At 46.5% G+C, this 14,849-nt stretch overlaps 1 protein-coding gene and 1 pseudogene across 1 annotated transcript; both read right to left on the bottom strand.

Annotated features, from left to right (window-relative positions):
* Positions 1-1,859: 1,859 nt before the first annotated feature.
* LOC128275254 (uncharacterized) lies at positions 1,860-2,446 on the bottom strand. The gene has a single exon (XM_053013694.1). The coding sequence runs from the start codon at positions 2,350-2,352 to the stop codon at positions 1,906-1,908; it is 447 nt and encodes a 148-aa protein (XP_052869654.1). The 5' UTR covers positions 2,353-2,446; the 3' UTR covers positions 1,860-1,905.
* A 193-nt stretch (positions 2,447-2,639) lies between these two features.
* LOC128270861 (uncharacterized) overlaps positions 2,640-14,849 on the bottom strand; it is a 22,961-nt pseudogene continuing 10,751 nt past the window's right edge.

The raw sequence follows: 14,849 nt of genomic DNA, 5'->3' as shown, positions 1-14,849 counted from the left end.
ATCAAGATGAGTCTTTCGCTTCGCAACACTTTCGGCATCCCAATCTACTCGGGAATGACTCGGGGTTCGTGAAAACAGGTATTTGATTCCCCGTTTAATTTCACGATAGGCCGAAGGTGCCACTTGGGTCAGCAGAATCCACCCATCCACAAAGTCGAAAACCCGTGCAGTCTCATGCGGTGTGTACAGCATTGAGGACCATTCACCGTCACAAGATACTGAGGGATGGCCATCATATGTCAACGGTACACAGTATCTAAAGTGGTCAAGTGCCTCTTGTTTGGGTCCTAGCGGTTGGAGCTTGGGAACAATCGAAAGAACTGTACGATGGCCGTAGCATTGAATCAGACCATCCGGATGCTGCTCATCGTGAACGCGGTAACAATTCTGCAGGATGTATGCGGATCGTTCCTCTGATTTCGCGTAGCCGACCGGAACGAAACTGTAGAATCGCTCGAAGAAGTATCGTAGATTGTAGGTGTTTGCCCAAACAACAATGAAAACGGATGGAGTACGAAGTCAAGAACGCTCGACGATGACGAGGCTGAAGAAGTTATCATTCCATCTATAGAGATATCCTCCGATCTGAATCGAAAACTAAAAATTCGTCCAATTGCTGGTTTCTTCGGCATCAGTATTTTAGCCGTATCCTTAGGGAATGGTTTCACTATTGCATCGGAAAACTGTTCCGTTGTGAAAATCACATTGATAGTTGATTCTACTGCACTAAAAGCAGGAATAACACTGGTTGAGACTCCAGAAAATCGAAGTGACACGATCAACGAGTAGGTAGCGACAGTCAAGAATCCTTTCTGTAGTGATCGTGTGTTGCGGAAGTTGACGACGAGAAAATTTTTCGTGGCTACAATCTTGGAAGCCCAATTCTGTCCGAGTAATAACTTTGTTCGGAAAGCGACCGCACTTGAGGCTATCGTATCAAAAGAGCTCCTAATTTTGCCACCCCATTTGCTGATCTGCTTGGGTAAGTTGCGAGCAAACTGCAAACCAACCGTAGCCGTGGTAAAACCATCCACAATGCTCATATATAGCTGCGGATCGGAGAAGTCCCATTTGGTCAGGTCGAACTCACCGCCCTGGCTCATGGCGGCAAAGAGATACGTGAAACCGAGGCTCAGTACCAACTTGGAGACGAAAAATAATTGCCTTGGCCGCAACCGTCGTCAGCGTGGTGAAAGAGGTGATCAAAGAGGAGGGATTCATTAGAATCCAGGACGATGTTGCCACACCGTTCATCAGTGCGTTCCAGGTGCTGGGACTTGTAAAATCAAACTGAGTAGGATCCCATGTGCCACTAGACGCTGCAATCGTGAAATAGGCGAAGGTGATTCCCGCTCCGATCATGATCCCAATCGACGCACCCAGCGACAATCCCAACCCGACAAAGAATGCCACGGAGCTAGCCAGATTGAACGGTATGGATGCTCCAGTAATGGCTCCGGTAAGCATTCCTAACCAAGTCGACGACGATTTCCAGTCCCATTTCAAAGGATTCCAGGAGTTATTGGCGGCAGACGCTCCGATATATGCTCCAACTATAGCCATGATGAATATAGCCAATGCGAAGGCGAATTCACCATCCGGATCCACGAGCGAAACAGGAGATTCCCGGCATACACATAGGGACTGGCGTACTGCTCTTTGGGATCCATCTGATAGAACCTCCCAATATCAGGGTCGTAGAGTCGCGCTCGGTAGTTGTACAGTTCGATCTCTGGCTCCCATTCCTGACCTGTATAGGTACGATATACGTCCATCAAGTCCGTTCCATATTGCCGGAATATCTGACCATAAGGAAGATAGTCATAAGCGGCTACAACCTCACCGTCCTTGATGACCACCCGTACCGATCCTTCATGATCGGTTACCAAACTGTACAGTTGATCGTCACGCACGAACCCGATCAACTGTTGATCCTTGTAGATGTAACTTGTCACACACATCCGGTGGTTGATCATTCTCCAGATAAGTCATCTCCATGTCCACCAGGACAATTCCTTCAGCATTCCTGATGTAGTACTTTTCATGCAAAACGGAACCCTTGGCACTCACCACCTTCTTGAACGTGCGTTCTCCCCGGACATCGTACTGGTATTCCAGTCTGCGCCCATCAAGCATCTCGATCTTCGAAACACGATGCAAAATACGATCGTACTCGATTTTCTTAATACCTTTGTGTTCCGCCTTCACTACCGCTCCATCGCTGTTGTGCTCCATCTCGAACGATTGTTCTTTACGCTGATCACGATCGAGACTCAGGCGATGCACTTTGGTGATCTGGTTGGTGCCTTCACGGTACTCCATACGGTAACGTGTGGATCCGGTGTAAAACATTCGATGATTTCCGTTCGCATCGATCTCGTACGATTGAACATCTCCAGCCGACCGACCGAGAGCCGTAGCGAAATGGTGTGTCAACACACGTACAATGTCTGGAATTTGATGTGCGAAGCTCCTCAGGACACTCACGAATTCTTCTTGTAAGGTCGACAATGGCCCTTGGGGATTGTTTCCTAACACACGGTTGTGATTCAATGTCTTTTTCACACTTTCACATCTGGCGATCACCACGTGAGATCCTTCGATCCATCTTTGGCATTTATCCATAAAATCCTTCTCACTCAACGCCTTCCTATGACGATCGCTTTCGATAGCATAGTCTCCAGGTGTTTGTTGAAACGATGCCGTTGAACGAACGTCTTAAACATCGACTTGCTTCCCTGCCGACCATGGCAAAGGCCTGGATTGGTACAGTCTGTACTCAGAAAATCACTTGCTGTCAATGCATCCCAAATTTTCTTCGAATTAGGCTCATCGATTGACTGGATCTCTCGTGCAAAGCTTCTGTGCGTCAGAGGGGTCAGCTTCAATTCGTCTTTGCCGTGAAAGTACTTGGCTTTCATCATCTGATCATGATCGTCATAGTCGTATCGATGGCCGTATTCATGCGGGAAACTCTTGCTACTTAAAACTCCTGTGAGATGATTCATAGGAATGCGATCCCCACAGACGAATGGCAGGTCGTCGTTCCACTCGCCGTAAAACGTTTTACTGACCAGATTGTTGTTCTTATCGATGTATCCCATTCGTTGAAGTGCCTCGAAACAAACTGTTGCTTGTTTGAGATTAGTCCGATCGTTGAGGAAATATTCCGGGAAGATACCGTTTCGAAGGGCACTTGCCGATTGTTGCCAATGTGCCGTGAAAAATGTCCTCGAGATCAAACCCTCGTATATTGGTGTATACGAATCTTGGCCGTAAGAGTCCGTTTCAAGATAGCTGATCGTCTCGCTAAGGTATTTATCGTCAATTTGCACCAGAAAACCTGGTTCATTATAGGTGAAGTTCCGCTGGAAGGAGTGTTCCGTCCCTGGTTGCACCGTCATCGTCTCCACCACTCCATCTGCGTTGTGAGTGAATCGGAACAAAGGATCCTTCCGAATCGACTGTCGGATAGTTTCTACTTCTCCGTGCCCATTGTAGTTATAAATTATCTTGAATGGCCCAGACGCCGAGTCAACTGGGTAGCTGAGCGAATGCAGCATTTTGTTCTCGTACTCGTAATCGATCGAATACGTCGTGTTAATGGTGGGAACCACAAATATCTTCTTGGTCACTTTCTCGTTTTCGTCATAAATCAAACTCTCGACCATCTGATTCGCGCCGATCAGTCGAGTAGATTGCTGCGAACGATATCGTACCATTGGGTTGACATCAAATTCGCCGTATGTGGACTCGATCAGGTCGTTAGACTCAGGCAATGTGGTGGAGTCTACAATATTGATGCATTTGTCTCGAGTCAGATCTACAAGCGCCTCGCGCGTTAATTTCTTGTTGGCCGCGTATGAGAAGTGGATCACTCGGTCGAGTTTGTTCGTTCTATCGTAATGTAGCGAAAATCGTAGAATTCCGTGCTGGTTATAGATGTATTCATAACTACCGCCGTCTGGTGTTCGTTTGGTCACCAATTTATCCCCGTCGTAAGTATGCGCAAACTTCCAGAGGTTTTTTAGTTTCATCTCCTCGGCTGTATACACTTTTCCCGGAAACGATACTCGACTGGACTTTGTTTTCGCGAACACATGATATTGCGGAGACAGTTCCTCGATCAAATGATTGTTGGAGTCATAGGTATATGTCGTCAATCGATCTTCGTAATTGCCAACTTTCCAGTACTTTGCCACCTTATTTCCTCGGAGATCTTCGACCGTGGCGCGTATCGCACTACCAGGACGTTCGACAATCTTCTGCCGATAGCCATCGGCTTCAGGAAACAGGATTCTCAAGAGGGCCATCTCTGGTTTCGTCGAGTAACGTCTTTTGTACTTTCCTTGAACCGTGTAGTCTATGCCTGGCAGACCCTGTAGCTCCTTGTTTTCGGTTGGATCGTTTGCGTAGACGGTCTGAGAGTAAGGATAGCCCTTGCAGGACGGGTTGAATGCCGAAACCTGTCCAGTCATACGTTTAGTAGTCCTAGCAATACCTGTGACAAACTCCTCGTGGAAGCCAAAGAATGTATCCCTTACACACATTAACTTTGTCCACTTTGTCTGAATTCTCGGCCGCTCAATTGCGTCGTACAGAATCTCACGAATGCGTACCGTCCGCGGACTGTCATACTCAATCAACTGCACCGGGCGACCCATCCGGTTGTGATACGTCACTTTTACCCAAGGATCGTAGAGCGTAAAGAATTCGCTAAACGTAAAATGTCCCGAAGGTAGAAGACGTAGTTCACCCTTGTCGATAGCACCTACTTCTTGTCCGGTTGACACAACCCGTTCACTTATTATACTTCCCTCGACCCAAACGGACACACGTAGCGGTGTAATGAAGATTACAACTTCGCCTATGTCTGACGGACGACGACAATTGTGAGTTGTAGTGGCACAGATGAGTCCGAAGTGGTGGGTGTTCCATTTGAACGATAGCGTTCCACCGATCGACTTCAGATGGTACATGAAACGGATGGCCACCGAATTAAAAGGTCCTTTGATCGCTCTCAGTATTTCTGCTTGCTCGCCCGAAATACTCTTGTGGCTAAGCGTACCGTACCGGAAGAACCATTCATTAGGCTTCGCCGTTTTCCATTCGGACTCTTCGAAATGATCGTACACACCTCTTCGCGGTTTCATCTCTACCAGGCTCTGTCGTGCACCGATCGCCTCGGAGAATACTGCTCTTGACTGCAGTGCAAGATCCACTACGTACCCGTCTTCAGACAAAAGTATTGACCGTTTGCAACGAGGACTGTATAGACTTTGCTTGAGCAGACCGTTGTTGAAGTGCATGGCGCGAAGTTCTCCCATTACAGGCGTGTAGATGCTTGCTCGAAAATTAAAGTCCAACGGCGAAAAGCGAACGTGATCGATGCATACCGTTTTATATAAGGCGGTCACTTCAAAGGTTATGTCTATCATCAGTTTCGACTGCTGTGGGTATTTCATTGTATCGATGATCGTCTCGATGTAGTACCAATTCTGGATGGCTTTCTGAACCTTCGCCTCTGCAAAACTGTGGCGTTCGCGGGTTACTTCGTTGACCACGTCTACTTTTAGGATATCGATGGTATCGCGCATCGACTGGCCCTCTCCTACTCGAACCCAGCACGAAACGATGAATACGTTCAATGGGTTTTTTGGCCTAAAAGAACCTTTCATTGGTTGACCTTGGAGAAGTTTTAGATAGTGGTTTTCGCCCTCCAAATAAATCTCCCTCTTGTTGAACTTCCAGCTCAAGTTGTCTTTTACGGCACCATAGCGGTTCACCTCGTACTCCTCAAACCCGTAGTAAGAGACGGTTTGATCAGCTACCGAAAAATATCCGAGCTCGACGATCTTTAACTGCTGACTGCGATCCCAGATAACTGTTTCGTTGTCACTTGTAGCCTGCTCATCTCTGTCTTTCTTTTCACGTGCCGTCACTTCACGCCCGTCACCAGAGAACGACTTTTCAATTGTTTTTCCAGTTATGGAGTCAGTTTTTTGCTCATGCCAGCCGTACTGCGTCGTGTTTCCTCCTGGTGCGATCCGCACACGGTAAAACATGGCACCTTCGCTTGAAAGGTGCGCATCAGCTCCATCGAACAAATAACTTGTAACGCGCGTCTCCTTGGCATCCAGACGAACCGTTTGACCGCTGAAAACGGTAGTGTCCTTCAACAGGAATGAATCGACCGGACGAAATATGACGTAGTTGGCGGACGGACCAAAGGAACGCACCATCACCAGGGCGACGCTATTACTGGCGCGGCAAATCTTTTCGTTACGCGGGAAGCTAACAGTTTCACCTGTTTTGAAGAAATAGGCTCGTAATGGTCTGGCCCCGTTTTGTGCCTGCACATATCGAGGTGCCACGATCTGCAATTCGTTGGGGTTGGTAGTTTCGGTGTCGAACACCATCTTGTTCCGAGACGTATCGTAGATCTTGAACGTATCCCGATGGCCATGACGTACTAGCTTAAAACCTCCGCCGAGTGATTCATCGACCTGTTCAAGGCGCATGCTGCGTTCATCGATGCGCTTCTGGTGCCAGGTCTCGCCATCGAACGTGAGCTGCGTGTTGCCAGTGACGATTCCGTTTGGATTCGTCAACACACCGAACTGTGACAAGTCCATTGCGAACTGGACCTTCTCTACGACTGTACCGTAGATCTTTTGCAACTCCTCCTCCAAACTCTTGTCTACTTCCTTTTTATGTTGCTCTTTCTGATTCCGGTTTGCGCCACTGTCGTCGACCTCTTTGTATGCCTTTTTCCGCTGATCTTCGAGCATATTCATTAGCGGACCGGAGGAACTTTTCACGCTCATCTTCATCGCACTACCAATGTGTTTGTACTGCAACTTGAATAAGTCACCGTCTTTGGTGGTCATGTTGTACTCGTACGTTCGAAAATCAGCCACCGTAATGGCGACGTCCTGTGTAGCACTAACTTCGGGCAAGGTTTTCGTAAAATCTAAGTTCACGATATGCAGGTTTATAGTTAGCACTTGCCACAACAGAGTGACCGCCCGCATTACCACCGCATTCTGGTATATTGTGAGCGCATCTGCTAGCACCCCATTGCGGAATATGTAGCGGAGCTCGTCTGTATATTCGAACATTCGCGTCGTCCGTTCGACCTCCATGAAAATACGCAACTTCGGTACTGTTTTGACTTTAGTCCAACGATCATTTTGGGTCTTCGCCCATATTGTTAGCTCACCATCTTTCATCAAAGGTTCCTCATACGTCACGAAGCCGTTCACGAACTCACGCAACAGAAAGTCGTCGTGGTTTACATTCTGTAGCGTAGCGATATCGAGCGTTCCGCTCTCGAGTATCGATATAGCCTGAACTATTTTGAAGTCACACATCACAACAAATCGCTTGCCCGCACCGATCGTACCGAGCAACGGGAACTCATCGAATTGCTTCTGTATGACCCAGTCACCGCTCGTATGCTGCAGCACCGTCACCTCTTTATACTTTTCGTAGATCAGGACAATGACGAGCAGATTCTCTAGTGCGAAAACGGTCTGATTTTTTATACCTGGTTTCCCCAGGCGTATATTCTTCTTCGTTACCTTTGTACTATCAGTACCTCCAAGTAGAGTACGGATGGTGATCGCCTTGTGCTCGGTACCGCCTGCGTCATCGGTAGCCAGGATGACACTGTAGTCCGGTCCATAGTAGATCAACGGATTTTTCTCTACAGGGATCACCTCCTCCAAGCGCTTCCGATCAATCGCTACGACGCTGTAATCCAGCTTTACATCCATACCATTTGGAAAGAAGATCTTCAAAAGGCGATCGTTTTCGTACTCAAATTTAAACAGCGATTTATCCTCCTGCTTGATCTCCTTTAAATTGTTCCCGTCATACAAAAAACTCACGTTCTGTTCGAAGGCCGCCGTGGAGAGCTTGAAGCTGGTCAGCTTATTATCGCTCGCATACTTGAAGTTCACGTAGCACTGGTTGTCCAGGCGTATGCTTGCCAACCGATAACTTAGTCCACCCTCCAGCGCATCGTAATAATAACTGGCGTAGTTACCAGCTGCGTTTTCCTCGTGTACCAAGAACCATTTGGAGGGCAGGCTTCGTACCGTTTTGGACTTTTTACCACACAATGGCCACGCACCACACCCCTTCTCAGAGGTATAGGCCGAAAGGTTTTTCCACGAGCCGTACACAAACTTGTGGTCTTCCATCATCACTTCCCAAATCTGTTTGTCCTCGTAGTATACGAACTGGGCGTTGGGATAACCGTCCACCGTGAAGTGTCGTTCGTAGCCTTTATCTCTCGTAGGACGAGCCTTCAATAAGATGCGATTGTTGTTCTTAAGGATTGCATACTGATGATCTTGCACGAAACCGCTTCCTTTGCGGTCGACGGTGATGTAGTCGAGCGGCAGAGACCATCCACGACCGAGACATCCTACGTACGGGACGTTTTTGTACTGAACCATCTTCCGCACACTTACACCGTATGCGTTCTGTATATCGATCAAGGGTATTGACAGATCGACGGTGCCTGAATGTGGGTTCAGAGGTTGCAGCAGCGTCGTTAGATCGAGATGATCGTGCAGCCATAGGATGTACTTTGGTTGCGGAACGAGCAGCGGAATAGTATGATCTGTCTTGCTTAAGCTTGACTCAACGTACGGTACTATGTCCGGTTTTGGTTGGTATAATTTGGTTTTCACGTTGATCAATTTTTCTCCCGTATACAGCAACACGTTGTGTTCATCTTTTCTTTCTCCTTTTGAAGCGAGTTTCGGAAGTCCGTAGCGTATCGATAAATCGGCAATGGTGGGATCGAAAACGTTGGCCAGTTCGAAGCCATCGTTGTTGAAGGTCGGCATGTACAAACAGAGCCCTTTCGGTCCCGAGGCGAACAGCTCATCCATCCCATCGCCAACGATGTCGATCGTTGAAATTGTCTCGATGGTGCGCCTGGTCCAGCCGCGTAGCGTGGAGAACGCCGTCGAATAGTACACCCTCTCAAAAGCGGCCATTTTCTCGTTGTAGCGATACATCATCAAACCAGTTGGTGAAAAGTGGAGCAAGTCGTTGAATTTGGTTTCGTCGATCTTGGCAAACACAATCCGATCGTACTCCTTTGCAATTGGTGGAAACTGCAACACAGTGGCCAGCTTCACCAATTCGTATTTCTCGTTGAAACGATACAGTTGCAACTCCGACTCGGTGCGCAAACCAATGGATAGCTGCGCCTTGCCGTCGATGTTCTTTATCAGCGATATGCGTGAAGTAGGTTTACTCCACTCAGCACTCAGTCCAGGAGGCTTCTGCAAGGCTTGGAGAGACTTGCTTGGCGTACTTGGATCGAGAGAGCGAAACTCCACGGACGACGAAGGTAAACGGGTCAGGATGCCGATATTCACATCCGACGGGAATATCTTTCCCATTAGAAAGGTACTAGCCTGGTCATCGTAACCGTACGCGTCGTGGTACTGCGAAGCGGTCAACACCGGGTCCAGCTTCCCATTCTTCCAACGATACACGAACACTCCTTCCACCGTGCGCACCACCAGCAAACCATCGTCGTACACTTCCCACGGATAGTTGGACGTCAGACACGATGGGGCGAAGAAATTCTCCACCTTGTGCACCTCAGACCACTTGCCGTTCGTCAGCTCGTAGATCAATAATGCTCGGTTGTTGCGAACGAAGCAACGAGTTCCTCGTTTAGGCTCTTGCTTCACTTCCACAATATGAGATGGTGGAATGTTGACAAGGACCTGACTTGCCGGCTGCAAGGTGTAATAATACAACGTCGAATTCATGGCTGCCGATGGCAATGCCACGTGTCGAATCTACAAAGACGCACTCTCACTTGCTTTCCTGTTTTGATGTACGAACGAAGTGGACGGCTGGTTTTAGATCCTTTTGAAATGAATGCAAGAAACTAGTTTTCTCAGAAATAATAAGCTAAACTTTTCAACAAATGTGAAAACACCATTAATTGACACGATCGCATGTGAGGCTTTCTTTTATACTGTTGAATAAAGTGAGTATCAATATGTGTATCCAGGTGAGAAGCAGGTATTTGTTGAAACGTTCACTGAATAATGTTTGCTATTTGTGATCGATTATTTGCACAGTCTGCTGGGCTTGGATGGAAACGATCGCCTGTATCAAGAATCAGTTCAACATTGTTTCCATTTCTCGCTCTAAACGTTTCCACTTTTTCCTCCTACTTGTCCATAGTACTAGTACTTCCTGCACAGCTAGAAGTGATATCGATTAAGTCAACATCAGCCTGCAGCCATCCAAGCATCGCACCGTTCACATTTAATGACTTAATATGCAGCAAAACCTTTAAACCTTGTCTTGACAAGACGGACACCGAACTCGTCTTGCAGTGATGTAAAGTTTCAAATGCTTGATTGCAGGCATTGTTAGAATCCATCACTACAACCGCCGAGCGATAGTCGTACCTTCGTTGGCAAACTTGTCATAAAGGAATTTGTTTTTGCGCTAAATTATCCGTTGCCGCTGTTGATAGAATAATCGGTAAAGCTCGTCGTTTTCACGCGGCTGGCCCGGGTTCGATTCCCTAGACTGTTCGCCTAGACCTCGACTCAGGGGTTGGCAACAACGCCTCCCACAAAACTACAACGTTACAGTAAGCAACTGAGATTAACATTGGCGCTCTTGCAAACCCAGACCGTTCGGAGGTTGTTGCCGGATAAAAAGTAAGTTAACTATCAGGATGTCACACACACGTGGCGTCGGTTGCAATGCGTTCCCTTCTCAGTTTGCTTATTTCCAGTTACTTTAGTATTTTATTAATAATTATATGAAAGAGTTGAAAAACTAAAACTAACTACAAAACAACAACAAACCGGCTCGACTCGAACAAGATCAAACAATAATGCTTATGACTAGAAATAAGGAAACGCCGTGGCATCTGGGCAGCGTTATGCCGAGTTAGAAATTGCCTATTAATTTCTTTTTCAGGAAAAATACTTTAAATCTAACATGGAGCCTATATTTGCTAATTATTTGTTTATGGTGGCCAAGAAGCTGCTTTGCTGAAGTAGAACCCGAGCTGGAAACTGTACGTTTGGGCTTATTACGTCACGATATTGTGGGTTCTTAGGCTTTTCATATTTGATTTCTCGTTTAATCTCATTTGGGCCAGCAGGATCCACCTATCTACAAAGTCGAATACCCGAGGAGTTTCATGCGGTGTGTACAGCAGTGAGGACCATTCACCGTCACAAGATACTGAGGGATGGCCATCATATGTCAACGGTACACAGTATCTAAAGTGGTCAAGTGCCTCTTGTTCGGGTCCTAGCGATTCGAGCTTTGGAGCAATCGAAAGAACTGTACGATGGCCGTAGCATTGAATCAAACCATCCGGATGCTGCTCCTCGTGAACGCGGTAACAATTCTTCAGGCTGTATGGGGATCGTTCCTCTGATTTCGGCGTAGCCGACCGGAACGAAACTGTAGAATCGCTCGAAGAAGTATCGTAGGTTGTAGGTGATTGCCCAAACAACAATGTAACACGTAGTAATGTAGTCAGACCAGTCAGACAATGTCAGACCTCTTGCCGTTCGCCAGCTCGTACATCAATAATGCGCGGTTATTGATCTACGAACGAAACAATGAGTTCCTCGTTTAGGCTCTTGCTTCATTTCCACAATATGAGACGGTGGAATGTTGACAAGGACCTGACTTGCCGACTGCAAGGTGTAATAATACAACGTCGAATTCATAGCTGCCGATGCCACGTGTCGGATCTGCAAAAACGCACTGTCACTTGCTTTACTGTTTCGATGAACGAAAGAAAACTGGACGGCTGGTCGTAAGATCCTTTTGAAATTAATGCAAGAAACTAGTTTTCTCAGAAACAGATGTAAAAAACATCACTGATTGATACAATTGTATATGAGACTTCTTAGAAGGGTATATAATAAAAGTTTAAACATGTGTTTCAGGTGTAAAACACATATTTATCTAAGTCTTCATTGTATAACGTTTATTATTTGAAATCGAATATTTGCACAGTCCATTCGGTTTGATTGGCAACGATCGTGTCAAGAACCAATTCACTAGTATCCTGGCTATACAATTTGTGTCACGAATATAATTTACAAAAATTTAAGGGTTTAAATAGTAATATTGTTTAATACCTTATAAATACTAAACTCCAAACATTTGAAAAACACAGAAGATACCACACTACAGTAACAGTAACTGTTTCGAACATCTTGTACTCTTTAAATTAAAACATTGCACAAACATCGTCAGTCAACATTTACTGTCAAGATATTTATATTCAATCCCGCAACAATAAAATCAACATCACAGTTCAGCAATGTTTTACTCACTATAAAAGCTGGCAACATACCTTATTTCCATAAGTACACAGCAGATTCCTTGGTAAGATCAACCGATGAACACAAGGCAAGCTGCACAGTTGTGCTAAGTTGAACTATCTACAACAACAACGAATATAGCATCTGCAGTGAGGTTGCTACAGTGGATTTAGTTTTGACGTGAATAAATTGAGCAATGCTGAAAAGGCGGTCAGGAACTAATGTGATCAAAGCACGTTACAAACTATTATCACCTGGGCAGGTACTAAAGGCAATTAACGCTCACGATGTAACGGAAGTGAAACAGGGATCCAAGAATGACTCTAAACTCTACGCTCGAGTCAATCGCTTATTGATCATCTACGAGTTGAATAATGAATCTTGGACCGAAGTGCACAAGGTGGAGGGTTTCTTCGCCCCCTCGTGTCTGACGTCCAACTATCCGTGGGAAGTGTACGACGATGGTTTGCTGGTGGTACGCACGGTGGAAGGAGTGTTCGTGTATCGTTGGAAGAACCGCAAGCTGGACCCGGTGTTGACCGCTTCGCAGTACCACGACGCGTACGGTTACGATGACCAGGCTAGTACCTTTCTAATGGGAAAGATATTCCCGGCGGATGTGAATATCGGCATCCTGACCCGTTTGCCTTCGTCGTCCGTGGAATTTCGGTCTCTCGATCCAAGTACGCCAAGCAAGTCTCTCCAAGCCTTGCAGAAGCCTCCTGGACTGAGTGCTGAGTGGAGTAAATCTACTTCACATATATCCCTGATAAAGAACATCGACGGCAAGGCGCAACTATCCATTGGCTTGCGGACCGAGTCGGAGTTGCAACTGTATCGTTTCAACGAAAAACACGAATTGGTGAAGCTGGCCACTGTGTTGCAGTTTCCACCAATTGCAAAGGAGTACGATCGGATTGTTTTTGCCAAGATCGACGAAACCAAATTCAACGACTTGCTCCACTTTTCACCAACTGGTTTGATGATGTATCGCTACAACGAGACAATGGCCGCCTTTGAGAGAGTGTACTATTCGACGGCGTTCTCCACGCTACGCGGCTGGACCAAGCGCACCATCGAGACAATTTCAACGATCGACATTGTGGGCGATGAGATGGACGAGCTGTTAGCGTCGGGACCAAAGGGCTTGGTAGCATTACAGGCCGATTCGAATGAGTTTGGATTCGCATGGAATAACATCTTCGACGAACGTATAACCGGGCAATCCATTCGCTACGCTTTACCGGAGCATGTTCGAAAAGTGAACATATCGTCCAACCGAATTGAAGTATTTTTGCACACATCACAAGGATTGAGCGCTGTCACGGCGGTGCAGTACATACTAAAACAAAATTGTAACACTTGTGAACCAGCTATGTCAGAGGATGTAAGACCAGACAACGAACGATCCATACCAGAGCTTGTCGCCCAACGCACCTACACCCTATGGTTACATGATCAGCTTGATCTTAGTAACATGTTGCAGCCGTTAAACCCACACTCCGGAACAGTAGAATTGACACTACCGTTGATTGAAGTCCGTAACCCGTTCGGCGTGAATGTTCGAAAGATTTTCCAATACAAAAATATCGACTACAGCAACGAGCTCGGTCACGGATGGTCATTTCCGCTGGACGCCATTATGGTCGATCGCACCACAAGCGCTTTCAGTGAGGATCATGTTTATTCGCTTGTTAAGGATAACCAACGTATCATACTAACTCGCTTGCATGGCCAGACAGAGCAAAATGATGAGATCGGTTTTGAAATAGAAGGATACGACGAAATGAAGATTCATTATCAACAGGAAACGAACCAATGGAATGTGACGATCGACCAGCGCACTCTGATATACAGTGTGATTAACAACTATCAGATGCTAAACGTTTGCATAATGTGGCCTCTTTGCGGTACTAACTCAACGAAGGAGGTACCGCATCATACTATTTGGTACTTGACTACGGAATACGATCACAGCGGGCAAGGTAAGGCACGCTATGACTACGAAATTGTAAAGAATGAAACTGATATACGACTTAGCAAAATAACGCTGCAGGATGATTCGACGGTGGAAATGGTATACGATCATGGTCGCGTTCACAAATTTTCCGTCAAAACTGCCAAATACAAACAGTTTGTTCACATCCACTATACTGCCGACAACAGACAGCTGCGAGCAATTACGCAAAGTGATCGCCCTCTTTTCGACTTTAAGTACGATCGTGATAATCGCCTATCGAAAATGGTACTCCCAAACGGAGCGGTATGGATACCGAACTACATCGATTTACCGATCGATCCGTCAGCGCTACAAAAACGCTTCGCCATCAATCACGAAGCATCGATTTTCTACGGACCGGACTATATGGTGATCGTGGATGCAAACCATGTTCGCGGAAAGCTAGAGTTGCACATACGCGACCCTGTGGGTGCGCTGCATGAACCGAAGATGAATCAAACCATTAGCGTGATCGTCGAGCCAAACTTCAAAAATCACAT

Source organism: Anopheles cruzii, chromosome 3, assembly GCF_943734635.1.
Source record: "Anopheles cruzii chromosome 3, idAnoCruzAS_RS32_06, whole genome shotgun sequence".
NCBI classification, from domain to species: domain Eukaryota; kingdom Metazoa; phylum Arthropoda; class Insecta; order Diptera; family Culicidae; genus Anopheles; species Anopheles cruzii.
This window is presented reverse-complemented; position numbering and strand designations above follow the sequence as displayed.

Bases quoted from the DNA above. Each gene is read 5' to 3' on its own strand.
- LOC128275254 (XM_053013694.1), bottom strand. From the start codon at position 2,352: ATGTTTTACACCGGATCCACACGTTACCGTATGGAGTACCGTGAAGGC.